The sequence below is a fragment of the Phytophthora infestans genome, genomic scaffold (assembly GCF_000142945.1).
Source record: "Phytophthora infestans T30-4 supercont1.64 genomic scaffold, whole genome shotgun sequence".
NCBI classification, from domain to species: Eukaryota; Oomycota; class Peronosporomycetes; order Peronosporales; family Peronosporaceae; genus Phytophthora; species Phytophthora infestans.
The window spans coordinates 650,974-675,708 of record NW_003303695.1 but is presented as its reverse complement, the minus strand read 5'-3'; the positions used below and the strand labels follow the sequence as shown (position 1 = coordinate 675,708).

Genomic DNA, 24,735 nt, shown 5'->3' with positions numbered 1-24,735 from the left:
GTCGGTAAACAGCTCAAACGGGCTAAAAAGTAGACAGCACCCGGACTTCCCCGGTGGTCACCCACCCGAGTACTACCCGAGCTTGAGGCTGCTTAACCTAACAGAGAACAAATTGCAATACACTTTTTATCCAGCAAAATGCCTAGCTACTTGTCTTTTACTAACTAAGTTGCTCTAACATACAAACTGTAAGTGAAGAAGTCGTAGTCGCTTGCGAGGCCGTTCTAACATACAAACATCAAGTGTGAGTATACAAACCTCAAGTCACATAGTGAACCCAAGGTGCAACCCCATAAAGCACTTTGTCGCACTTCCCAACTGGGTTGCCGATTGGTGCAGTGGTTAACTACCAATGTTCCAAGCCAGTGGTTACGGGTTCGATCCCCACCGTGACCATTCTGGCGGAGTGGTGGTGCATGATATTGGGGAATTGAGCCGAGTCTTCTACTACTTGAAAAGTCTGAAATTTCGTTTGCCTGCGGTAACCGCTTCGGCGCTGTCATGTGGGAAGGCGTTACACTACCTGCCTAACCCCGGTGATATGCGAAGCTTTCTCGATAAATCAGGAAGTAGCCAACGTATGGGTACTGTCCTTCGGGGCGATAGGATAACAGTGGACGTCGTACGTCTTGCGGATCGCTAGCGCTTAAGGCTATCACGTCACCTCACTGTGTAAGTGTGTGACGCGGATCGGGTTAACCCGTGGCTCCAAACGGTCGCAGTTGGCAAATCGAGATTGACGAGCTTGAGTAGTAGTACCAAAAAACCGGAAATGGGCAAAGCCCGTTGAAGGCAAATAGGCACAGCCTAAAACCACTCTGGTAATACCAGAGTGGTAATATCACTTTCCTACCTTGCGGTTGGAAAGTGCCCATTGTATGGTAGTCGAGAGTGGGGTCCCGAGTAGCCGTAACCTTGAGCGTAGTAGCCGTAAACTTGAGCGTAATTCCTTAGCGACGTGGCAGCCGTCGTGAGTCTCTTGACCGTCAGGGGCGAGCTAATTGTAGCCTGGGAGTGTTGGCCTCATGGCACACAGCTATGCTGGGTTTTGCTCTAGTTGGGGTCTTCAGTATCGGTTTCTGCTGGGAGTACGAGGGTGAGTCCATGACTGCCCACTAAGTCCCGCAAGTGCCGACGTTGAAACCCAGAATGATTCAGCGTTTTAAGCAGAAGATCTTGATAGTAGCGCTCAACGTGGAGTGTCACTACCGCCTTGACTTGTGCTTGTACGTCGATAAGGTCGACTGAGAGCTCATGGAAGCGGATGTCGTTCCGGTGCATCCATAAACAGCGAAGAACCACAGTCCGTACAATGTGAAGCATCACAAAGAGGCTGTAGCCGTACCGGGACTTGGCAGAAGGTATGGGCTCAGCCTTGAACCACAGTATTGATTCCCATTCCAGTGTAGACTTGAAAAAGCCTTGGAAAACAGCAAGCCAGTCTTGCCACACTTTAGTTGCAAAGTCGCAGTACCAAAATAGATGGGGGGGGGCAGTCTCAAGTACATCGCACCCATGATGGCACATACACTGGGTTTCTTGGAGGTGTTGAAGCCGATAGCCAACGTAGAGAGCATTGTGTTGAAGCCGGTAAAGTAGGTCGGAGTACACTGGCAGTACATACCGTCCCATCTTGATATCCCGTGTCCACATTGACTTGGGAGGTCCACCTTTAACACCTAGGCGATTAAGGGGTAAATCAGGAACTGGATACTGGGCTAGTACCTTGCGGATGCGAGCCACACTTAGTTCAGCCACTTCATAAGTGTCAAAGACCCAGGTATATAACGCAGCGTAGTACCGCGTAGTTTGGCTTGGGCCAACTGGGAGCTCCTTGAGGGAGCCTAGCAGGCGACCAGCCTTGTTCAGGAAGCTGGCACACGAGCGTACACTGATAATCCTCCCCGTGACAAATTGGTTAAGAAACTGTGATAAAGTCTCTGCCGTCACAGGTGTTTCACAGGCGCGATAGAGTTCCAGGAGCCGAAGAATTTCTTGCTCAGCCAGAACGGAGATTAACCCCAAAGGACGAGTAGTCCCAGCCAGAGTATTACCACGGTAGCTGTAACTTGCACGTTGTGGAAAAAATGGAAACTGGCATTAATATCTCGTCTTCTCGGAAGCAAATTATGCTCGTACCCATATGCATAGACAACCACTTAGGCTTCAAATCAGATAATCTGCAGCCTAGGTACACAAAGCTAACCCCCTGGGTTATGGGTACAATCCAGATCAGGATGTACCTTGAGTAAAAATTACGTATATATTTGCTGCGTAATGGACAACTTCAGCAGTCTTGTGACCGCTGACGTCGTCCTACAACAGCAATATGCTAGCGTCATTATTCTCCCGGCTCTCAAAACGGCTCCTCAGAACTCGATAGAAAATTTGGAATTCCACCATGCTGTCTTGTTGCGGTAAATACGGCACCGATGATGTTCTTGAAGAGGCCGAACTTGACGCCTAACCGCGCCTCGAATTCTTGTAGAAGCCAAGTTGGCGATGCGGAGCTAGCGCACTCTCGGCTGTCTGCGACATGAGACTTCTTGGAGCGCATCTTCAGGTAAAGGTTAACACGACGTCTCTGGCGGGGAGATGCAATCTGAGAGAGAGAATAGAGATTAATTACATATAGTCGATTCTACACCAATTAATCCTGTGTGTCAGCACTGCGTTGCTTTCCTATCCCAGTAGAAAAAAAAAATTGGTTTAGTTTAATTGCCGATTTTTATTTAAAAAAACAAATGTACATGTATAACCACCGATAACATTTTATCCAAACCATTAATTTGCAGTTTAATAGTTTAAGGCCGTGTTCGATCTAAGCTAAAACCAGCTGTAGTTGTTATTAAAGAGCTGGAATGTCTCAACCAGCTTTATTCCGCTAAGAAACACAAAAAATGACATCCAGCAGGATAGCTCCAAACGACTGGTTTCAAAATTCAGCTCTAGGTTGAATTTTGAATCGTCCTCCTTTGCCCCTTAAAACAGTGACAGTAGTTCTAAAACCAACGGATGAAGCAGCAGACGAAGAAACAAAGGGCAGCCTGGAGGCGTGTGGATGAAAATGCGCTGCTTAAGTGCTACCTTGCAGCGCGCAGCGATGCTTCCTTAAAAAGCGACAAAGGTGACAAGTCGAAGGGCTGGGCGCTTATCGTAGCGCGCCTAGCGAAAGGGGGAATCTCTGCTGACAAAGGTTAGTGGTTTCAGTTGTCCGACACTATTGTACTGACCGTATTATTGTATTTGACAGACCAATGCAAAACTAAATACTCAAGACTGATGTACGAATACGATGTATTCAAGAGACTATGTGACTTAAGTGGTGCTGGCTGGGACAGCAAGATCAATGCTCCTACACTCATTGACGAAAACTGGGCTTCACTAGCAGTTACTCAACCTCGGAATGCTGCTCTGTACAAACGGTTCCGGCAAGAGGGCTTCGAACACAGAGAGCTGTGTGCCCTGATTGCTGGTGATTTAAGGGCCACTGCAGAGGATGCAGCCAGCGTTACTGTGTTCCCTGCAAATGAGTCTCATGCCTTATTGGACAGTCTTGCGGAGGATACCGATTACGCCGAAGAAGACATACAGTCAAGTAAAGAAGGACAACGCATGGATAACGACACGGAGCGAGAGCCACCTTTTGCGTCCCCAACAACCGGTCAGCGTGTAGCTCGAGTGAAACGTTACCGAGACGGCAGAAAGAAAAATTCACGTCGTTTGGACACCTCAGGCGAAGGCATGGCTTCATTCTTTGCAACGGCGGAGCGTTATTTTCAGCTTAAGGCAGACCTTCTTGCCAAGCAACTTGCGGACCAAGAGGGTAGCCAAGAGGTTTAATTAGCGTAGATGCAGTAAGTCCAACGCCGCGTCTCGTATATAATTACACCTTGCCATTCGACCCCACAATGTTAGCACCCTCGTCCCATTTTTCATCGCCTCTTCCCAGACCACATCCTTTGTGGCGACGACAATGGGAATGTGAACACCGTCTATAGCTCCAATAGCCTGGTCGAAGTACGGGAAATCTTGTGCAAACCAAGTAGGTACAGCCCGTGGCATCACTATGTTATAGGATAAAGACTTGATGACAGCAAACAAACCAATATGGCGGTAGCGATGTACAGTGGAAAAAGCCAGCTTAAACTTGACTTCTTGATCTCTGCAAGACACTCCCGTCCCAAGTCAATTCAATAGTACGGCCAATACTTCACGTCGATATCTCGTTTTGGATGAAATCAATGGCTCTCACAAAGTCATAGGAGCTTTTATCCATTCTGAAGTGATCGCGGAACAGAAATGGATTTGGACTGGTGTAGACTGACTGAAAAAAACGTGGCTGGGGGGTCTCTGTGCTCAATAGCCGTGGTATGGGTTCCTTGAGTGCTATTTGCTTTTGAGTTGCTGCCTCCTGCATTTTAGCAAGCGCTTGGAATAGCCACAGGTCATCGTCGTCGTCGTGGTCGCTGTCGACCATTTTTCCCTGGTGATTGGTCTTTTTTTCTTTGTCTACCTGAGTATTATGGTTGGCGGTCGCAGACGCCCTCAAATCTAGCCTTTTTCTGATGGAACACGATCACTTATTTTTATCTTTATTTTACTTAACAAAACGACTGTAAATTGATCAGGTTTAATAGTCTCCGTAGGACACTCCTGCGTTGACAATAATCTTGCACTTAGTAAGCTGTCTGTAAGCACATATACTACAACAGTACAAAATATAGAATGTCCTGATTGGCTATTTCTTTTGTCATTAATAAGTGAGACAATGAACACTTAGGCCGTGTTCGGTTTTGCAGGGGCAATGTTCGAAAATAAGGTAGAGCTGTAGAACCGAAGGTATGTTTTTTGGTTTAATATACGATACAGTACTGTACTCCGTTTTCGCGGGGGTGGACCATATAGGATTTGCAAATAAACCAGTAGCTTACAAACTATAGTTCATTTAGATTCAGGATCATCACATCCGGAAGTTTAACAAAGGTCCAAGGGCGGTGCAGTACTGAATACTGTACCCTAATTAATTTTTCTATGACTCTGTCACTGGTTAAAAACATACCAATTGAAAAAGTTAAAACCCATTCATCAGCCCATTCAAGATGCGAACGTTCCGCTCCCACTTAATTCATCGCTGCTTCACCAGGCCCCGTACGCTACCGCAGAGTAAGCCCGTCAACTCTTCCGCCGCTGTATCGTCTAGAGTGGTCGCCTACGCGGACGGTGCGTCTCGCGGCAATCCTGGCCGCAGTGGCTGCGGTGCCTTGCTGATGGACCCCATAACGGGTCGTGTGCTGGCCACAGAGACCAAGTATGTGGGCGATTTGGAGACCAACAACGCGGCCGAGTATCACGGACTCATGCTAGCACTACAACTAGCGCAGCAACACCAAGCTACCCATGTGCATGTGCACATGGACTCGCAGCTTATTGTACGGCAGATGATGGGTCAATACCGAGTCAAGGCCGCCAACCTGCGGAAACTACATCAGCAATGTAAGGAGCTTAGTGCCGCGCTGCCTTACGTGACGTTCTCCCACGTGGCTCGAGAGGAAAACACTGAAGCTGATCGACTAGCCAACGAAGCTATTGACACGGTTGGCGCCAGGGTCCAGCTTGATAAGTGAGCACAACCAAACTAGACACACAAATATTAGATGAAGAAGATGGCCTGATGCACATGCACACTCCACACGGGGAAGTATCGCTTGCCATAGCTGTGAACAACGCTCCTACTTGATTTTGAGTCACAAGATTTCAACCACGCTCCACTGGTAATTCTCATCGCCATCACCAACTAAATACAGGTTCTCCTCCATCGAACATTGCTCAGTGCATGCCATATCGTGACGACAACGTCTTGGTACATGTATTGGAATGAGCACCCTATTGTGGCAAAAAGTCGTAGAAATTTGTACATTTCAGGTTTTTGTTCTGGAAAAAAGATGCCATCTTGAAGCTTCTGACAAGTCGCTAATCTTGACGGCATGGGGAACAAGGCGAGCCGCTCAACGTCAGCCTCGCAGACGGCGCTAGAGTCGCTGCTGACTCGTCCCAGCGCCTTACAGCTAGGAATGTTCGCACTGCATGCGACAGCGCATCACGGCGTGCCGAGCAACACCAAAACGTTGGCCTTCTGTGGCCTACAGGGGATACTGGCAGTGGGCACCGCATCTGGAGCCGTTAAGCTCTATGGTGACGACGGACTGGAAGTTCTTTTAGAAGGACCCGAGTCTGCGTCGCACTTGGCGATAGGCGTCACGCATCTCCAGTTCACTGCGCGCCAGCGACTGGTCGTTGGGTACACGGACAGTTCCCTACGCGTATTCGACTTGGCGTCTGGCGCCGTGCTCTGTTGCGTATCGGACGCCTGGACCACGAGCGTCCTCACGAGTGTCGAGACCTTACACTACACTAATTTCCCCTTCTTTTTCGTGGCCACGGACGATGGAGATGTCCACGTTGTGCACGAGGAGACGGGTCGTGTCAGTACTTACGCCATCCGACCGCAGGACCTATCGGCGCCCAATGCTGAGGGAGTCACAGCCATGGCAGCCCACCCAAGAGACGGCAATCTGTTGCTCGTCGCCTACGACACGTGTCCTGCCGTGCTGCTGTGGGACTTTGCCAAGCGTAAAGTGGTGCGCGAGTTCACGCTGTCCGGTAAGGCTCACAAACTGGCATCTCCGCAATCGTCACTCCCGCCAGCCGAGTCTTCTGGTGATGGAGAGTTCATCTACAATTCACCGCAATCTTTATCCTGGCACTCGAGCGGTAAACGATTTGTAGCAGGGTACAAACACGGAGGGTTTGCGGTCTTCCGCGTGGATAAATCTCACGGTATGTATCGATACGTTGCTGAGACTGCACCTAGTGAGAAAGCTACGCCCGTGAGGCAGATCAAGTGGATCTGTGCACCGCCAACCTCCAAAAGCGCTGCTCTTCCGGGCGCTATTGTCTTTGCTGGAGGTCGCTCAGAGCCTGGAGAGTCCAAAGTGCTCACTCTCGTCCACCCATCGAGCGAAGGACGCAGCAGCGAGGACACACTGACGGATCTCGTTAAAGCAGAGAAACTGACTTGGTTTGTGACTACGATCGAGTCGGCGAATCACGCAGAAATCGTCGCGTTCGAGGCCGCACAGGACCAAGTGGACTACAGCGAAAAGATAGCTCCACTTTCCCTCATCATCCTCTCCGGAAACCCACTGGACGGCTGCTTGCCGACCGTAAGTGTGCAAAGCCTGCCGTGTTTTGTCAAGCTCTGCGATGGCGACAAAGAAGAATGGGAGTGGCGGATGGAGCGACTTCCAGAGCCTGCAGTCATCGCCCCGCTGCTGCAGCTCAGCCCGCTCAAGACGTTTACCCTAGTTAATCTATCACACTCGGACAGCACGCTGCAAGATGATTTATACTCGACGTGGAACCAAGCAAAGTACAATCCTCTGTTCCGCTTGGCTGAGAGTGGAGACTTTGACTGGCCCATCAATGGAGGCAGCGTGCTGGAACCGATGCTCAAGGGCTTCCTCGCTACAAGTGGCGCACTTGACAATGGAACGGACATTGCGCCCAACGGTATGATGTTGTTGACTGGCCACACGAATGGGGGCGTGATGTTCTGGGAAGCTCAAACAGCTGGAGATCACTTTAGCAAGGGTGCTATTCGCTTGCTTCATGTTGTGGATACACCGCTGCAGATGTCTCCTGCCCCAGTCAACCCAGAGATAACCTGTCTGTCATTCTGCGCCGACTCGCGCACTCTAGTCGTCGGTTTTGCGTCTGGAGAGGTCGCAATTCTGGAGTTTGATCAGCTAAATTCACGTCCGTCGACTAACGAGAGAGAGCGAAATGTGAACAGGGAAGTGGGCCAAAAGCCAGCAGCAGAACAACAGAGCTCTTCGATAGACCCAACAGTCCAAGAAGAAGAAGAAGAAGAAGAAGAAGAAAAAGAAGAAGAAGCTGGCTTCCGTACGCTGTTCTCCATCCATGTCCACACTGAGCCGATCTCGAAACTGGTGATGTCGTCCTTGTATGGATATGTGGCTATAGCAGACGCAGCTGCCATGGTGTCGCTTGTCGAGATCAAGACGCAGAATTTCCAGCTCTTGGTGTGCGATATCTCGCCACTTGGAGACGAATCGATGCTGGTGGATTCCTTGCTGATGAGTGAACTTGTGCAAGCGACTGAAATTCCGGGAAGTGGGTCGTCATCCTCAGAACCCCACGGAAGCACCAGAAGTGGCAAAGAATCATCAGGTATAGCCAGAAGTCACGGCGGTGACACAAACCAGAGCGTGATACAGCACCGCGAAGTGATTCCTGTGCTCTTCGTCGGACGTGGCAGCGGGAAACTGGAAATGTTCCATATGCAGTCGGCCACCAAGATGGGAGAAACGCTGGTGGACCCAGACAAGTCCACAAGTTTGTCGTCGATCATCATGGTAGACGGCGATGGCAAACGGATCGAGATTCCAGGGCGCAAGTGGGTCAAGCAAGTTAAAGCTCGCTTGGATCATGATGCTGCTGCTTCGTCAGATATGGTGGAGCCACAGCTGGTGGGGACTGCGCCACAGGTGGACGTTAGTGATACTGCCACAGATCAGTCGACTCAGCAAGTGCCAAACGCGGATTTGGAACTAACGCAGCAGCTTGTGACTGAAGCGAAGAAGGGACGATTGATGACTGCAACTACTGAAGCGCCAGTGCAAGAATCTCCGAGTTGGGAACAAAGAAATCTCGTTCAAGTTCGCGCTCCTCCAGGCTCACTTGGACTGCATCTCTTTATGGAGATAGAGCAACACGCAGTGGTGAAAGGGTTTGCGGAGGACAGCAACACAGCAGCTTTGTTCACCGCGAAGGGGGTCGGCGCAGGGCACACTCTTACAGCGATTAATGGAGTGGATGTGACGCCCCTGAACCGAGATTCAGTGTGCCGTGTGCTCGAAGAACTCCGAGAGCGTGAAAAAGCTCTTGTTTTCGCTGAGGGTTTTACTGAATCTGGAGCTGTCGACGTCCTGGCTGGGACGTCTAGGAGCCTTGCGGAGATGGAACAACCGCGATTCTTAGTGTGCGTTTGCGGCAGATTGATCCACGTGGTGCTGGCAACTGTCCCTCGAGCAGCGGAGATGGCGCTGGGTCCAAAGGACATTCCAGCTCAACCTCTTGCAAGTATCGATCTACCTGGTTCTGTGCTTGTCGCTTCGGTTGTTCGAGTGCCGGTGGGCGAAAGTGTCGAGAACTGCCTTGCTGTCGTCGACCAGAGTAAATGCGTGTACATTCTCTCGCTTCTGTCATTAAAGATGGTCTGGAAGGCGGAAAGTGGCTTTGGCTCCGGTTTGGGTCGCAGTGGTCTAGTAGACGGCATCCTGTCGGACATTTCATACGGTGGGGAGCTTGTGGTCGCCAATACTCTGGGGGAAGTGGAACGATTCTCTCTCTTCGCTGAGGCAACAACGATGGAGAACGCGATGCTGGAGCGCAAATCGATCAAGACGCGCTTACATTTGGTTGAACGTGCAGCCTTGTTCAATCAAACAGCGTCTGCTTTAACCACAGATAGCGGCAAAAAGCGAGGAATTGCGGCGGATGCTGGCAAAATGTTCAAGAAGTTGGTACTTAGCGTCACCCAGGAGGCCACAGACTTGAACAAAGTGTTCCAGTTTTCGACTGAAGAGGACGAACGGAAGCGCCTGATGGGAGATCGACCGTCTCATACCAAAGACACTGAGAGCGCCACTGCAAAGACCGAGACGGGATTAAATGCGACAAAGGATACCCTCATGCAGGCGCACCAGGTAGAGGCTGAAGTACCAAGTGTATGCAACTAATGCCTTGCTAATAACTTGTTCTCTCTCTGTGTTGCTAATCTGTAGCGGCTTGCGGAGCGTGGGGAGAAGCTCAACGATCTGGGACTCAAGACAGAGCAAATGAAGAAAACATCTGAGGATTTCTACCAGACGATGAAAGCTTTCAACGAGAAAAATGCCAACAAAAAGTGGTATGAATTCTAGGAGGAAAAACAACAACAACAACAAAAACTGTACAAGTAGGTGTAGCATTCCTCCTAACAAATGGATAGCGAATTAGTCGTACTTGACCCATATCAAAGTAAGTCCTTGCGACGGAGCGCCCTGTCCAGCTTTCCCTCGGTTTTGAGATGCTAAGATCACTGGAATGTCATCGGGTTTCAATCTTCCCAAGCCAATATCGACGAGGGTACCCACCAAGATCCGCACCATCTTGTACCTGAACCGGTTGCCCTCAAAGACCAGACGTATCCTCGTGGCTACATCCTCTCGGTACTGGGCGTCTCCTCTGTCGTCCATCATGGTCGAATGAAGCTCAATCGTTGAGATCGTGCAGATGTTGCCTCGCTCTCTGTCCACCGCTTTCTGGGGCGTGAAGGCTGAAAAGTCTTTTGTTGTTGGAGGCGTCATCAAGTGGTCGATCGCTTCCTGCATCTTGGCTACATCCAGTGGCTTGTGAACGTACCACACATTGCGACGGTGGGCGACAGGACGCAGACCACCCACGATCAGCTCGTACTCGTAGCGTTTCCGCTTGGTGTCGCTGCGCGGGTCGAAGTCGGCCTCGGCCTCAGTCATAGTGGTCATACTATGACACAAGACGTCATCAGGTAGGCGCGTGTTGAGGGCGTCGCGGAAGACGCGATCGGACTCGATGCATTGACTGACAAACACCATCACCTGACCCAGAGCATGAACGCCCGTGTCGGTGCGCGAGGCGAAGCGCAGTCTGGGCAGGCCCTTCTCGCCGGTGGTACGGAATAACGCGTCCTCGATGACTTCCTGCACAGTTCGCAGGGCGCCGGGCTGATCCTGTGCTTGGGATCCAAAGAAGGCGGCGCCGTCATATTCCACTACACAGCGACGACGGACCCAAGGAGCAGCGACGTCAACAGGCAGGAAGGCGCTGCGAGGAATGCGGAGCTTTGCCGGATGCTTGAAGCCAACAGCTCCACTCATGTCAAAGCCGAAATGGCTACATGGGGTGGACCAATCAGCAGTCGCGTCCCTTTTTGGTACGGGGAAACGTCAAGTGCGCTCGACTCGAGCGAGCCTCGAGCTATTTCTGCTCTTGGAGGCGCAATCCTGCATTGGATTTCCCCTTTTCTGCGAGCTTTCATGCCACCGCCGCTGGTCATCAAGGCGAATGCGTCTTCGCGAGGTCGCTCCTTCCCTACGCCGTTCAAATGCAGCGGAGACTTTTGCGGCTTTGCGCTGCAGCTGAGCCAGGCGGACCCTGCGAATGCTCGTCGCGCAGGAGCAAGACGAGCTGCTGCACCGCCGCCTCAAGCTGCAGCAGCGTCGGCTTTATCGCTTTTATTCACGAAAGAGGAGCTGCGAGCACTTGGAGATGCCAATCTCAGTCGACTGGTGACAGCCATGGAGATCACTCAGTCGGCAGGCAAGAGCATCGACGGGAAGCAGCTTGAGGGCGAAGACCTGCGTGTCATCACATACAAGTCCATTGCACTGGGTAGAAGTCACAAGGAAAAGCTTCAAAAGATGATACAAAGCTCAAGTCAACTGCACTCCAGCACTGACTCGCCTACCAAGGCTGGACGAGGACAGCAGTCACGTCTGCTGGACAATACACTGGCACAGAAGCTGCGTGAGAGTACACGGTCACGTGTATTTGGGGAGATGGATGGCGTGGCTAATTACTATCGCCAAGTGCGAGTGTGTGTCGATTGCTACTCTGTCTACGCGCTGCTAGACCAGGCACGACAAATGGCAGCGGGGCCACTCGTAGTAGACAAGAACGCGATTTTGCAGCAAAAGCAGCAGCAACTGAAGAGGAAGCAGCAACGGATGACTCGAAAGCAGGTTTTACTTGAGGATAAATGGGAAGAGCGTGTGGCGCAGGAGGTTCACAAGAAAGAAGCGATACTGCTACGTAAGCGTCACGACGGCTCACCGGGCGTCGAAGAATTAACCGAACCAATTGAAGAAACTGAAATCTCTTCCACCTTACCAGCTCTTGCAAACAAAAGCAACAGCGCCAGACGCAATACTGATCTCTCCACTTTGAATATGTGTGACAAAACTCGATTGCAAAATAGCAGTAAGCACGCAGTCAGCATGCCCTCATTGCAACAGCCTGAGCCTGCGTCACCGAAGAATACGAAATCTACAGCAAATAATTCGGAGACTCAACCGCGCGGACAGAAGCAACTGCTCCGCACCAATGACACTTTTGTGGGCTTAGACAACTACTTGCGCGGCGTGACCAAACGCATCGAGGCGCCTTCACTCGAACCAGATCGGCTCTTTCGAGAAGGAACCGCTACGACAAACTCCGCAAGAGCTGATAGTTCAGCGGGTCCGGCATCAATTCTCCTCATTTCTTCGGACACGGCAGTGCTAGACAACGTGCACCGGATGCTTCGCAGCTTAGCGTCGCCCACGTTTGACCTCGAAGTGGAAAGCATGACAGACGGTCGACAAGCGCTGCGAGCAGCTCAAGATTTTGACTACGACGTGATTCTCATCGAGCGAGAGTTGGCACCAGGCGACATGACGGGGATCGAATTTTCTAGGCTGTTGCGGCAGTCGCAGCTCAAGCGCCGACTTCAAGCCAATGCCCTGAACCCGACCACAATCATTTGTATTAGTTCACAGACAACGCCCGACGATCTTCAGCTGTACAAAGACAGCGGCATAGATGGCTGCATCGGGAAACCCGTGTATAGCGAATCGCTCCAGCACACGCTCCAAGCCGCTCTTCGCACACGAAAAGCTCTGCCATATCGTCAACGGGCGACAGTAAACGAGGATGTGAATGCAGCTACGCTGGCGCTCGCGAAGGCGAAAGACGAGCAACGAGCGCGACAACGCCGACATCGACGTCGACTGGAGGCTTCACACTCTTTGACAATGCCCGGTCTTGCTGAAATGGACTTGCGTGATGACTATGTGCATGGAACTTTTCAGATGGATGCTGAGACTTGCATTCCTTTCTGTGTCATGGGTGGTGCTCGGTCAAGTGTTGCTGACAAGGTAACAGACCTTACGGACTCAAGCAAGGCATTCCTTAACCTGGTTATCGTCCACGACCTCTTCGACACGTGGGAACGGTTGCAGATTCTACTACAGCCGCTGGTAGCACGTTATCGTGGTCGTGTGCAGGTGCTGCTATGGAACTATCCGGGTCAAGCGTACACAACGTGGAGGAGAGGAACTTTACTGCATAATACTTTCCACGTGGCGTGCCTTACTGCGCTGCTTGGTCATGTGACTGGAGCTTTAGGAGGCGATCGACTGCTGCGAGACAAACCCTATCATCTTGTTGGAATCGGAAATGGTGGGAATATTGCCTTGACTTTCTGTTGCTCACTTCAGCCACGTGATGTGAATACCCGTTCTCTCGTACTGCTCAATAGCTTCGCTCATGTGGATGCACAACTCGCCCAGTTCTTGCATGACAGCGCCAAAGTATTAACCTGCACGCCTGAGTCACGACCAGATCTCCCTGTGTATTTCCACGCACGCTTCCTCTTCTCACCGACGTATCTCGCGCGAGTGTCCACGCCTCTAGCACTTAATCTGTACACGGCCGTGCTCAACCCCATCACACTCGAAGGCCGACAGGCTCTTACGCTCGGAGCGCTGGCGCACCACGATCTCCGACCAGATCTCAAAAGTCTTCGAGTCCCACTCATAGCACTTTGCTCCGTTCAAAATGGGCTGGTCGATGCTGGAGCTCATGTCGAGACGATCTTAGCTCTAGCAAACCTGGAGCTGGTGGACTCGATTGGTAAAGTACTACGATACCGACGCAACAAGTCTGGGCAGCAACAGTCTGCAGGGCATAGTAAACGGCCTAGTTGTGTCGTTTGGCTTCCTGGAGGCCACGAAGCTTTACAGGAATGCAAGCAAGATGTCCTCTTGCTGCTCGAACAGCTTGTCACTGGATTCCACGAACTAAATGACGTTCCTCACGGTACGAATCGGACGCTTCCGGAACGCTCACCCGAGAAGCATAAGTCGAGATGCGAAGACGAACCACAGCGAGGAATCTCCGACAACCACGCCAAGAAGAAAGAGAAACCGCAGCGGAACTTCGAAGACGCTTTTATCGATCGTGTGCTGACTACAGTCAGGGAGACTGCGCCTACCAATTCGAGATCACAGCCCGGTCTCCAGAAGCCGCTGGATGGCGCACAGTGGCGGCTCCACCAACAGCAGATCGCTGACCAGGCAACTCTGGAGTCTTCCGTGGGCATTAGCAAGCCTCAAGCTGCAAGCTCTCAGTCGAACCAACACGCATCGACTAAACCATCAAAGTTGATCGCCCTCACGACGTGGGATCCCTCCACCCCCGCCTTTGAGCGTATTAGCACCAACGTAGTGTACCAACCAGGTGCCGGTAGTAAAATCTACCCACTGCTGCCTGAAGTGAAGGAGTACATGGGCTGGCGAGTACGTCGCAACCAGAAAAGACTCCAGCGTATGACCGTCATGGCGCGAGTAATTCAACGCGCTTTCCGAGCCTTCTACGCTCGCACACTGACGTGGCGATTGCACCGTGACAGGTGTGCTATCAACCTGCAACGTCTGTGGCGGGCTCGAGTCGCTCGCAAGCGCTACAAAGGCCTGAAACGTGAAGACTGGGCCGCTCGTTTGCTCCAGCGACACTGGAGAGGCAAAATGGGACGGACGTCGTACAAACAGCGCATGTTTGAGTACTTGGCAGCTCTGGACATTCAGCGAATCGCACGTGGCTGGCTCGCACGGCGCTCTGTGCTGCATCGACAGCAACAAATCCATCGATCGATTGTGCGAGTTCAGCAGCTAATCAGGCGATACGTAGCACGCAGGAAGTTGTTCAAGCAACGTCGTCAGCGTAATGCAGCCATCAACATTCAGCGGGTGTTCCGAGGACTGCTAGGACGTCGACGCTTCACCCGCGAGCGCGAGAAATTCCTCTTCTCCAAGACTCAGTCCCAAGGCGTAGCATTTGGCAAACAACTACTGCTCGAGTACAAACTGTACGGCACCAAGTTGCACAGTGACGTCGCGTTGCTTGCACGTGAGAAAAGCGACGTCGAAGCGCAGGCAGAAAAACATGTCAAGGAGATCTGCGAGTTTGATGAAGGCATCCGTCTCCTGGAGACTGAGTTGCTGGCTCTGGGTAAGGCAGAGACCGACAGCAACGCGTCAGGTGGAGTCAACCGAACTCTGGATGAGACAGCAAAGTGGGCTCTACGAGAACAAAAGATGCGACTGGACCGAGAGTTCTCGCAGATGCTCGCTCAGATCGCTCAGCGTCGAGAGAAACTCGTGACACTGGAAGAAACACTGGCACGTGTTGATCAAGAGAGACTGCAGAAAGAAGAAGAACTCAAGGCGCTCGAGCGGAAACTGGTGTTGTTGCTTGATGAGCAGCAGAAGGAGCTGGCGCGGATTCGAGACAAGCAAGAAACACGCTCCCAACACGCGCTGGACTTGATTCCACATGGATCTGTTCTCCCGAGCTTGATGCCATCAGGGCCCGCCAGCGTCTTCGCGAATAATCCTGTAGCTGGTGTCCCCACTACGCTAAGTCCAACCGCCAACATGTTTGAACCTGGAAGTGGATTTTGTGCAGCACCTGCTGCTACCCAAGGCTTCACACCGCAACAGCGACAGGAAGCAACTTCACTAATGGAGTCGACAGAGACGATGATGAAGTTCGGCTTCATGTCCATGTCCATGACGTATTTCAGCAGCATGAACATGGTGCGCGCCATGCGAAAGATTGGGGCACATCACTTAACTCTTGACAGCGCTGCAGCTGTGTCACATCAGCGGTGGCCTGAGAACTCTGCAGCTGAGACGCCGCCGAATGCCGCAAGCAGCCCTGCTGGTTTCCAGCCCAGCATCCCACCCGGGGGATTTCCAAGACAGCAACCATTGCAAGTGGCGGGTTGGAGCGTCAGCGACGTCGGTCGCTGGTTGGATACGCTAGCTCTGGCGCAGTACAAACGCGCATTCGCCGACGCCTCCGTTGATGGAGCCCTCCTGCTTCATCTCACAGACGACGACCTGCGTAACACTCTGGGCATGGAGCACCGTCTGCACCGCAAGAAAGTGCTCACGTCGGTGGAGGAGATGCGAGCGCGTGAACGCAACCAGATACGACAGCTTTATGGAGACGGCTCCAGCGGTATTAGCGACGTGACCCCTTTGCCCAGCAACATTCCTGTTAGAACGGTACCGGCGACCACTGCCAACCCAGTCAACGTCGTCTCGAATCCTGTTCCAGCGTCGTCCGTTGGTCCGTCACCTGGTTCGAAGGATTCTCCTCCTGGTGCAGGTCGAGTGCTAGTCTCATTCAGTGAGTTCTGTAGCCTTGTACGTCACGGTAAAGTCAAACAGATCCGAGAAGCGCTACAAGATGTCCCCGAGCGGAAATTTGATCCGTTGACCGTCAAGACGCCATTCGCGCCGGCCACGGGTACCATCTACAACGACCAACTGGAGAAGAGCGTCTTCCACATCAACAAGGGCGACGACAACGGCAACTCACCCTTGCTGTTGGCTGCGCAGAATAATCAGCTCAAGGTGGCTCAGCTACTGCTGTCCAAAGGCGCCAACCCGGACCACCAGAACGTACGTGTCGGCAGCTATTATATCTCGTCTGTTAAAGCAATCGCTCACTTTCTCTTGCCTTTCTTGCAGAGCCACGGTCACACCGCGGGCCATTACGCAATGGCCTACAGCTTCTTCGACCTGGGCGCGTGGCTGTTGGATCCCGACAAAGGCGGCGGTCGCGACGACATCTTGAACGAAAACGGTCTCGCCGCCTACGACGGTCTCAACTGAGCTTTTGGAGCAGAAACGAGGCGATGGTGGCGACCTGGAGGTGGCTGTCCACCAAGCCCAATGGCATCTTAGCGGCTTTGACGGCACTTCAGCGCCCGGGCGACGAGGATGCAGAGAAGACCCCGACGTTGACCGAGCTCCCTGCTGCCATCCGCGGCGTCGTGGTGGTCATGGAGCTGACGTTGGTCAGTGGTAGCGCGTTCTTGCTGCTACTGAGCAGCTCCGTCTTTGGAGCGTTCGCACGCAGCCTCAGCGACAACAACGTTGTCTCCTGCATCTGCGAAGCGTCAGCGTTCGGGTGGGGCCTCCTGACGTTCATGAGCTGGTTCTTCCAACTGCCCAAACGGGAGTTTGAGCGAAGACTTACACGTTTCGGGTGGAGCGGCGTGACGGCTTGCCTAGTGTCGGCACTGCTGCACGCTGGAGCTGTGATGAGTTTTACATTGTGGGATGAAGACCAGGTGCTGGTGACATGGAAGAACGTTGAAACGGCAGTGCGTCAGTCGGACGGGTCCGTCGCCACTGTGGAGATCATACAGAACCTGCTGCTCGCTCCGATGAAGGAAGAGCTTTTTTTTCGAGGAATTGTCGTACTGATGAGTATCAATCGACTGCAAAGTCTCAAGTGGAGTGCGTGGATATCCAGCGTCTTGTTCGCTGCCATCCACCTGGTCAACGTACGACGTATTGGATCGCACTATTCGATGAGTTATGTGGCGCTCCAAGTGCTTTGGGCGTGGCTCGTAGGCCTCTTCCTGGCGCTCAAACTTGCAGTCTCAGGGTCTCTTGTCCAGTGTCTGACGCTTCATGCGATCAATAACATGTTTGCGTTAGGAGTGTCTAAGACACATGCAATGGACTTCACGCAGCCAACAGTTTCCTGTTCAGTGATCATCGCATTGGCAATCTACGCTGTAGCAATTGCAAGACAACTACAAATTCTTAGCAACAATAATAAGGCAGGTCTGAAAGACATTTGAGCAAATAAATTTTTTATCTCCCTATTTCGTTCCTTGTGTCGTTCCTAGCCGCTCGTCGAGGTGCGCTCTGTCCTCTTCGTCCTCCACGGTCTCATCAAGCTGTTCAGCGATGATACGAGCAATGAAGGCGGCCACAATGATGTTGTACGTTCGACGCAAGCGATACATGGCCCACTCCATGGCTACCACATGCACAAAAGACCCGGGTACTTGGCTAGTGAACAGTGTGCGCCAAATGGTGCACGTGAACGTGAGGGCTGAGCCTGGTACAAGCGGTAAGCCGATAGAACTCGCAGTTGCAATAACAACTAGCCCGATGACGCGGCCAGGGGTGACGATGTCGCCCATGCCGCTAGTGTAGGCCATGAAGATCGGGGCCACTACAAAGAAGACTGCCGTTCCGCACAAACACAAGGACACGCCCAGGCAGATAGTGAACTGCGCCATCGTGCGTGAAACTTGGCGGGATTTCTCCAGACTGCGAAGAAGCACGGGCGTTGTAGCCAAATAGTCCCCCGTTGCCAGCATAAAGATGGCGCCTGGCATGAGGAACCACGTGAACTTCAACGGGTTGCGGCGCACTAGAACCACGTACAAGGCGCACGCCACGAAGAAGAAGTTGGCGACCAGTGCGACGATCATGGTGAGTGCGAAGTAGAGCGAGTGACGCATCGCTTCTTGTGAGATCTCACCAGTCATAATCGAGTACGTCATCATAGACAACGTCCCAAGGGGAATGTAAGGTACGAGCCAGTTGAGGATCATCTCGAGCACGATGTGAACCTGGTGAATCAACACCAGCGCGTGATTCCGCTCTCCAGCGGTTGGGTCGTATACGGCCATAATTGTCGCTCCCATGATCATACTGAAAATGGTAACGCCGAGAAATTGCACAGTCACGAAGGCGCTGGCAATGTTTTCAGTGAGAAAATCGGCAAAGAACAGCACGATCTGAGTAGCCAAACTTTGGGTGTCAGGGAACACGCCACTAGCTGACGCGAGTGATATCTGCACGCCACTTGGGAATCCCGTGACATTGACAGCGGTGAGGACTTGACCATCGAGAAAGGACTGGGCAGAACACTCATCTTGTCTAGAGAAATACTTGCCGTTCGGACACCGTAAAACGAACTGGAAGTTTGTGGTGGCTTCCGGAAAGTCAGCTTTGATCTCGAACGAGCCAGAGAAGCAGAAGGCCACGGCCACCGCTACGCAACTTGCTATCAGCGCTGCGAGGACGAAGTAAATGGCCACACGTACCATAACGGGGCGGGTCTTGTCGGAGACTACAAGGTTAGCGAAACATTTTGTGACGCTTGTGAAGATTAAAGGCAGTGCGAGGCATTCCAGCGCCCGAATCAGGAGAGATCCAAGCAGTCCGATCCAAAGTTGGGCGTCCTCGTTGACAGGATATTTGTTCAGCACTGCACCAACGACGAAGCCAATCAAGCCCGCAGAGGTTGTCAGCCACAGACTTGGTGTCTTGTAGTACAGATCCACCAGCATGTCGTCCTGTTCGTTGGGTATTGTCGTGTTTGCTGTGGCACCTGGCCAAGGAACTCCTTTGTTGTTGTTTAACGTTGGCGTGGGGTCTCGGAACTGAGCGGTGGCTGACGGACTCATCGTCATTGTCAATGGTTCGCGATCGCGTCTGCTACTTCTATCGAGAGGCAGCCCGCCACCAATGTCGTCCACGGAGCTCGAAGTCGCTGTATCAACCGACTCGACCGGGATTCCTGCGGCTGCCGCCCTGGTTGCGGCATTAGCCAGACGTTCCTCTTGCCTAGACCCCAGAAAACCATCGAATTGCCAGTCCATCGCTTCGTATGACTCAACAGACAGCTCGTTGTGAGTGGCAACAGTGCTGTATTGATTGAGCACCCACACGACCGAAATGGCAAAGGAAAGCTCGAAATGGCTCGAAACCCCTGGCGAGTGCTATTTTCTTCACAACACCAGTTCCTCTCACTTTAAATTTATATCTCTGGGAGGGGGACAGCTAAATGCGCACGATTGCTATACCCAGTTCTCGCTGTGGATCATCCCCATAACTCGTTGCTGGCGTAAATCTCGCACTGGGGTTCCCTGCGCCGCTGTGTCCGCTACCGCTACTGGTTGAGACTCGAAATAGTGAGCAATCACTAACGCAACCAACGCGCTGTTCGTGACATTCACGCAAGCGACGAACGGCCCCGTGATCCCCTCGAGTGCAGCCAAAAAGGCGAGTAATGCAGCACGCGGTCCAGTAGAAATGCCAAACACAGCACCTAGAGTCGTTGCGAGCGCCGCAGTTTTGGCTCCTGCAGGAAGTGGTGACACTACGCTGGCGATTAAGGCGTTCGCAAACACCATGGCGGTAACTGTGCTCGCAGACTGCGTTACTGCCAGTTCATCGCTGTTTAAACGTGAAGCTGTGAGCACAAACAGGGAGCTGACGGAGAGATAGAGCGCCGCGCCTGTCTGGTTGAGCACTGTGCCAGTTGAGCACACGATGAAGGCCAGCTTGGAAGAAACTCGCTTGCTTGATGCAATGCAGGAGACGGTGGCTGGCAGCGCAACCACGGATGACCCGGAACTAATCGCCAGTAGCTGCGCTGGTACGAGATGCTCCAAGAACGCGAACGGGTTGGATCGGGTGAAAACTGCAGCCAGGGAGATCATAATTACCACATCCAGAACCAGCGTGAGGAGGAGGACAGCTATGAGCGCCAAGACGACAGCGACAGCAGTGTTGTCATCATTGTGGTCGGAAGAGGAAGAGCTGGGCCGTGCTTGCAACAATACACTGCTGATCATGAAGGCCACAGTCATAGGAAGATACTTTTGCAGCCACGCCAGCACGGAACATATCAAGGCTTCGGCCTGAGCGACCAGTTGCAGCAACACAAACTCCTTCTGCACTTGGTCTTGCTCGTGACTATCTTCGTCTTCACCTTGAGTCGCTTCTGCCAAGGCGAAGCCTGCCAATGCTGCTCCTAACGCGAGTCCTCCTACTACGAGACTCAGAACATCTCCGTCGACGCACACGGCTCCTAGACTCACTGGAAAGACGCTCTCCGCCACCTTCACGACCTGTTCCGCTACACTCCGGACCTCGGTCACTGAATTCATCACGAAAGTTTGTGCCACGTCGTCGATCACGAACGTCGTGGCGTTCTCCGTGCACATTAGCGTGCCGTCGCTCTGCAGTGCCATCGATCCGTTCGAAATTGCATCGGGACACACGAAACCTACCGTCGCGCCTTCAGGTAGTCCCCAGATCTGCGTGAGTAGGGCGCTACTGGGCACGATGCTCTGTAAGGCCACAACCAGAAGCGCACCCAGCAGACTGGCGAGCAGCGTGGCTAACGCGAAGGCTGCAAGTGTCGCTCCCGCGATTTGCACCCACCGAGCCTGCGGCGACTTGAGCTGTTCGCGTGCCACTTGCACCCCCGTGAGCACCGCATGCAGTGCCGTCGCGGGTAGCGCAAGACACACAAAGGCGTTTAATAATAAATCGCCAGGTAGATGTAGCATCCAGCGCACCACCGCTGCGGTGCGCACACCTGACAGGGCCACGCCCAGCGACACGAAGGCGCCGCCGAACACGCCCAGGAAGAGCGGAAGCAGCCGCGGCGCCGTCACGCGACAGAAGAAAACACCATCAACCCCGGTCAGGGGCGGAGAGGAGGACGGCATCGCGACAAGAATGCCACTGCGCAGGGGATGACCAGCTCACATGTAGAAGTGCGTCTGCGAGTGAGGTAGAGGATTACCGGATGACCACAGCACATGGTGACAACGTGAGCTTCGTTTACATTGGATCTAGGCGATGTAGACCACATCAGTGATCTTGAAGGGTGGAAAATATATAATCGGTTACTTTTAACTTTAGAAATTGATTTCTAGATTGATGGGAATTTTTATTTGCTATGTATTGTTGATTTTAAATGAGTTTAATAAAACCGCTGAGTTTTAATCCAAAAGTAGCCAAAATTTGAGTAATCGGCAAGATTAACTCATATATTATAGTTCTGCGACCAAAATGTAGCAACAAAAGTGACCGATTCACAATGATCTTTTGTGGTATACTGTACCATTAATTCATGTCACTTCAATCTGCCATCATCCACTCTGATCATTTGCCAATCACCCATGGCCACGCCCAAGACGCCGACGCCAACGCAGCTCGTGGCGCGCAGCAAGCGCTTCTTCTACGGCGCTACAGCCGCCGGTGAGTAGCGCTGCTTTTGTCTTATCTGTCTTATTTCGCCCTCCTCTTCTTGCTCCGCCACCTCACCAACGCTCTATCGTAGTAAGTGGCACGTTCCGAGCACTGGCCGACGAAGATGTGCGCGTTGTATTCTGGAGGTAAATCCGCTAAAAAGGTTGCAGCTGTATATACCTTCTGCAAGGCTAACATATTACCTTATGATGTTACAGGAGCATGAAGGTGCTGCTGATCATGGCCGCCGTGTTGTCTGTAGTGCTGCACGTGCTACTGCTGCCCATCGAGTGGATCAGCATGATTTTTCTGAGCCCTGAGACGGTGGACGCCACCGTGCGCGCCTTCCGCTATGCTGCTGCATCCACGGTCCCATTTCTGCTCGTCAGCGTGTGCCGATACTTTAGCGTCAGTATGTTCGAGAATGCATTCTTCGCTGGGCTCGCCACGCGTGACACCGAACTCGTCAAGGTGATCAGAAAGGTGCAGCAATGGATAACGTGGCACTCTATTACTTAAGCACCGACTGACTGATTCTTTTTGCGTTTCAGAGAAAAGCAATCTACTGGGACTGGGAGTACGTCCGACACTTGATGCGCTTTGGGCTGCGCCAGCTTGGCTTCGGCCTCGTGGCTTTGGTGGCGAAACCTCTTTTGGGTGTATTGATCCCCGTTGCGCAGTTTGGATACCGGTAAGCTCTTGTAACTACAGTCCAGACGTCCATTCATTGCTCACTCTCCTTTCTACGGCAGCATTCGACACATGGAGCCGGCTTTTCTTGTGCCTCTCTTTGTGGCCTTTGTTTTTCCGGCAACGCGCGAGGCAGCGCTGCAACTTGTCCACATGTGGCTGGACTCACGGGCCATGATCCGCGAACTTTATGACCCCATCATCGCTCGTCTAAAATCTGCTGCAAAGGACGGCGACCCCAATGTTAGCACCGATCTGCTCACCGACATGGAGATCGACAGTGAGAAGTACGATAGTCGTGCAGAGAAGCGGGATTGGCGTCAGACCGGAAGTGACGCCGCACGACTGGGCTTCGGACTCGTCTTTTGCTACATGCTCCAGGTCCCTTTTCTTGGGCCATTCACCTGGTTTGTTGGTTTTGCGTCTGCTGGCCTGTTCGCCCCCGAGCTGGTGGATTTGACCGCTTTTGGAAACGTGAACAAGAAAATGAAGTAGACCGATGAATTTTTCTGAAAGTAAAGATTCTTGCAGTGAATCTATGACTTTTTAAAATACTAACGCTAAAATGTTTACTTCAAGTAGTATTTTAAAGCTCAATATCTTACGATCTAATACATGTATACTTGAAGTATAACTAATATGATACTTACACTTTTAAGTATTTAAGAAACCGACTTTACAGTATCAATGATATCGTCTTTTACGAGTATGAAAAGTTTTTATTACCAAGATCTGACACACAGAACACACTAATATATGTCGTATTATACAAAGCCATTCAATATTTGTAAGGAGCAGATGTTCAACATCAGGACAGGCGTATAACTGTTTAGCACGTTTCACACGACAATGTCGTAGTGTTAGATGCGTTTACATGAATACTATGTCGTAACGGACGACGTTATTGACGCGAGCGCCGACGTCCTGCGTATCTCAATGACTACGTGGTGAATGTGACGATGAATTCCCCTCGAGTACTGGACAAGAATGAAATACCTATTCGTGCGAGCGAGATCAAAGTTCCACGCAATCGTCGCGAGATGTTGCGGTCAAAGTGCTATGACTTCTTCATGATGGCAGAGATGGCAGAACTAGCAGCACTAAAGGCAAAGAGGGGGATTGCTGAGATTCCTGCGAATGAAATACCGGAGGGAGCAGCACCTGTGAAAACGATGTGGGTGCATGACATCAAGTCAGATCACTAGCAGAGACCTAAGCTTGATTTCAAAGAGACATTCCCGCCTGTGGCGAGGATGTCGTCGCTCAGACTGCTGTTAGCATTAGCAGCACAGCTGGGGCTACTGGTGTATGGCGGTGATATCAATACCACGTACCTGAATGCATGGCTAGCGATCCAACAGTATTTGAGATCCATCGATGGATATCCATGCGAGATCAACGGATACATGTATGTCGTGTTATATCACTGTATGCCTTGTACCAGTCGGGTCGCGAGTGGAACTCGGAGCTGAACAATTGATTCATTAAGCACGGCTACATGCAGTCGCAGACGGAACCTTGTTTTTTTACGGAGGCACGATAATGTACGTGCTGGTGTATGCCGACGACATACTGGTGGCGACGAACGATGAGCAGAGCAAGAAGGACTTTCTCGAAGAGCTGAACAAGGCGTACGAAATTAAAGTCTGTGACGGGGTCACACAGCACCTTGCGCTAGAGGAAGTTATCTTCCGAGAGTATACAAACTCTCAGTGAACGGCAGTTCACTGGTCCCCTCTTTAATTAAAGAGAGCGAAGTGACCTAAATATGGTAGATTGTAAACTGAGTATATTTATAGGTAGGTTAAGTTTGGGTTTAATACAAACTATAAGTTACCGATAGAAATGCAGTGTCATTTAACCAATGGTTGGCTTTGAACGACCTCGGTACCTTGTACCAAATATCCCGGAGTATGACGTGTCATACTCCTGAAGTGTGAAGTGTCACACTTCATGTAACCAGGGTACACTTAGGGCTACGTACCCCGTTACATCCTCCCCCACTTAGGTTCGGTTTACCGACCAATCAGAATGA

General features: G+C 51.8%; 9 protein-coding genes and 1 non-coding gene across 10 annotated transcripts; 5 read left to right on the top strand and 5 right to left on the bottom strand.

The window, feature by feature from the left end:
* Window positions 1-26: 26 nt before the first annotated feature.
* On the bottom strand, window positions 27-106 carry PITG_33401. The gene has a single exon (XR_009934795.1). It is a non-coding gene; the product is annotated as an 8S ribosomal RNA (ribosomal RNA).
* A 947-nt stretch (window positions 107-1,053) lies between these two features.
* PITG_17967 (uncharacterized protein) lies at window positions 1,054-3,746 on the bottom strand (the record flags this gene model as incomplete). Its single annotated transcript, XM_002896243.1, has 6 exons — window positions 1,054-1,333; window positions 1,625-2,062; window positions 2,140-2,158; window positions 2,431-2,510; window positions 3,088-3,165; window positions 3,694-3,746. The coding sequence occupies 6 exons, from the start codon at window positions 3,744-3,746 to the stop codon at window positions 1,054-1,056; spliced, it is 948 nt and encodes a 315-aa protein (XP_002896289.1).
* A 1,356-nt stretch (window positions 3,747-5,102) lies between these two features.
* On the top strand, window positions 5,103-5,627 carry PITG_17966 (uncharacterized protein; the record flags this gene model as incomplete). Its single annotated transcript, XM_002896242.1, has 1 exon — window positions 5,103-5,627. One exon carries the CDS (start codon window positions 5,103-5,105, stop codon window positions 5,625-5,627), a length of 525 nt encoding a protein of 174 aa, XP_002896288.1.
* Window positions 5,628-5,969: 342 nt separating this feature from the next.
* Window positions 5,970-9,824, top strand: PITG_17965 (uncharacterized protein; the record flags this gene model as incomplete). The annotated part of the gene is made up of 1 exon (XM_002896241.1): window positions 5,970-9,824. One exon carries the CDS (start codon window positions 5,988-5,990, stop codon window positions 9,822-9,824), a length of 3,837 nt encoding a protein of 1,278 aa, XP_002896287.1.
* A 255-nt stretch (window positions 9,825-10,079) lies between these two features.
* PITG_17964 (tRNA pseudouridine synthase A, putative) lies at window positions 10,080-10,982 on the bottom strand (the record flags this gene model as incomplete). The annotated part of the gene is made up of 1 exon (XM_002896240.1): window positions 10,080-10,982. One exon carries the CDS (start codon window positions 10,980-10,982, stop codon window positions 10,080-10,082), a length of 903 nt encoding a protein of 300 aa, XP_002896286.1.
* A 159-nt stretch (window positions 10,983-11,141) lies between these two features.
* PITG_17963 (uncharacterized protein) lies at window positions 11,142-16,826 on the top strand (the record flags this gene model as incomplete). The annotated part of the gene is made up of 6 exons (XM_002896239.1): window positions 11,142-11,482; window positions 11,543-14,117; window positions 14,169-15,546; window positions 15,628-16,167; window positions 16,240-16,613; window positions 16,683-16,826. 6 exons carry the CDS (start codon window positions 11,142-11,144, stop codon window positions 16,824-16,826), a joined length of 5,352 nt encoding a protein of 1,783 aa, XP_002896285.1.
* Window positions 16,827-16,996: 170 nt separating this feature from the next.
* Window positions 16,997-17,806, top strand: PITG_17962 (peptidase family U48, putative; the record flags this gene model as incomplete). Its single annotated transcript, XM_002896238.1, has 2 exons — window positions 16,997-17,293; window positions 17,357-17,806. The coding sequence occupies 2 exons, from the start codon at window positions 16,997-16,999 to the stop codon at window positions 17,804-17,806; spliced, it is 747 nt and encodes a 248-aa protein (XP_002896284.1).
* A 21-nt stretch (window positions 17,807-17,827) lies between these two features.
* On the bottom strand, window positions 17,828-19,624 carry PITG_17961 (dicarboxylate/amino acid:cation (Na or H) symporter (DAACS) family protein; the record flags this gene model as incomplete). The annotated part of the gene is made up of 2 exons (XM_002896237.1): window positions 17,828-19,457; window positions 19,530-19,624. The coding sequence occupies 2 exons, from the start codon at window positions 19,622-19,624 to the stop codon at window positions 17,828-17,830; spliced, it is 1,725 nt and encodes a 574-aa protein (XP_002896283.1).
* A 198-nt stretch (window positions 19,625-19,822) lies between these two features.
* Window positions 19,823-21,484, bottom strand: PITG_17960 (dicarboxylate/amino acid:cation (Na or H) symporter (DAACS) family protein; the record flags this gene model as incomplete). The annotated part of the gene is made up of 1 exon (XM_002896236.1): window positions 19,823-21,484. The coding sequence occupies one exon, from the start codon at window positions 21,482-21,484 to the stop codon at window positions 19,823-19,825; it is 1,662 nt and encodes a 553-aa protein (XP_002896282.1).
* Window positions 21,485-21,940: 456 nt separating this feature from the next.
* Window positions 21,941-23,195, top strand: PITG_17959 (uncharacterized protein; the record flags this gene model as incomplete). The annotated part of the gene is made up of 5 exons (XM_002896235.1): window positions 21,941-22,019; window positions 22,102-22,156; window positions 22,229-22,493; window positions 22,562-22,701; window positions 22,763-23,195. 5 exons carry the CDS (start codon window positions 21,941-21,943, stop codon window positions 23,193-23,195), a joined length of 972 nt encoding a protein of 323 aa, XP_002896281.1.
* Window positions 23,196-24,735: the final 1,540 nt, after the last annotated feature.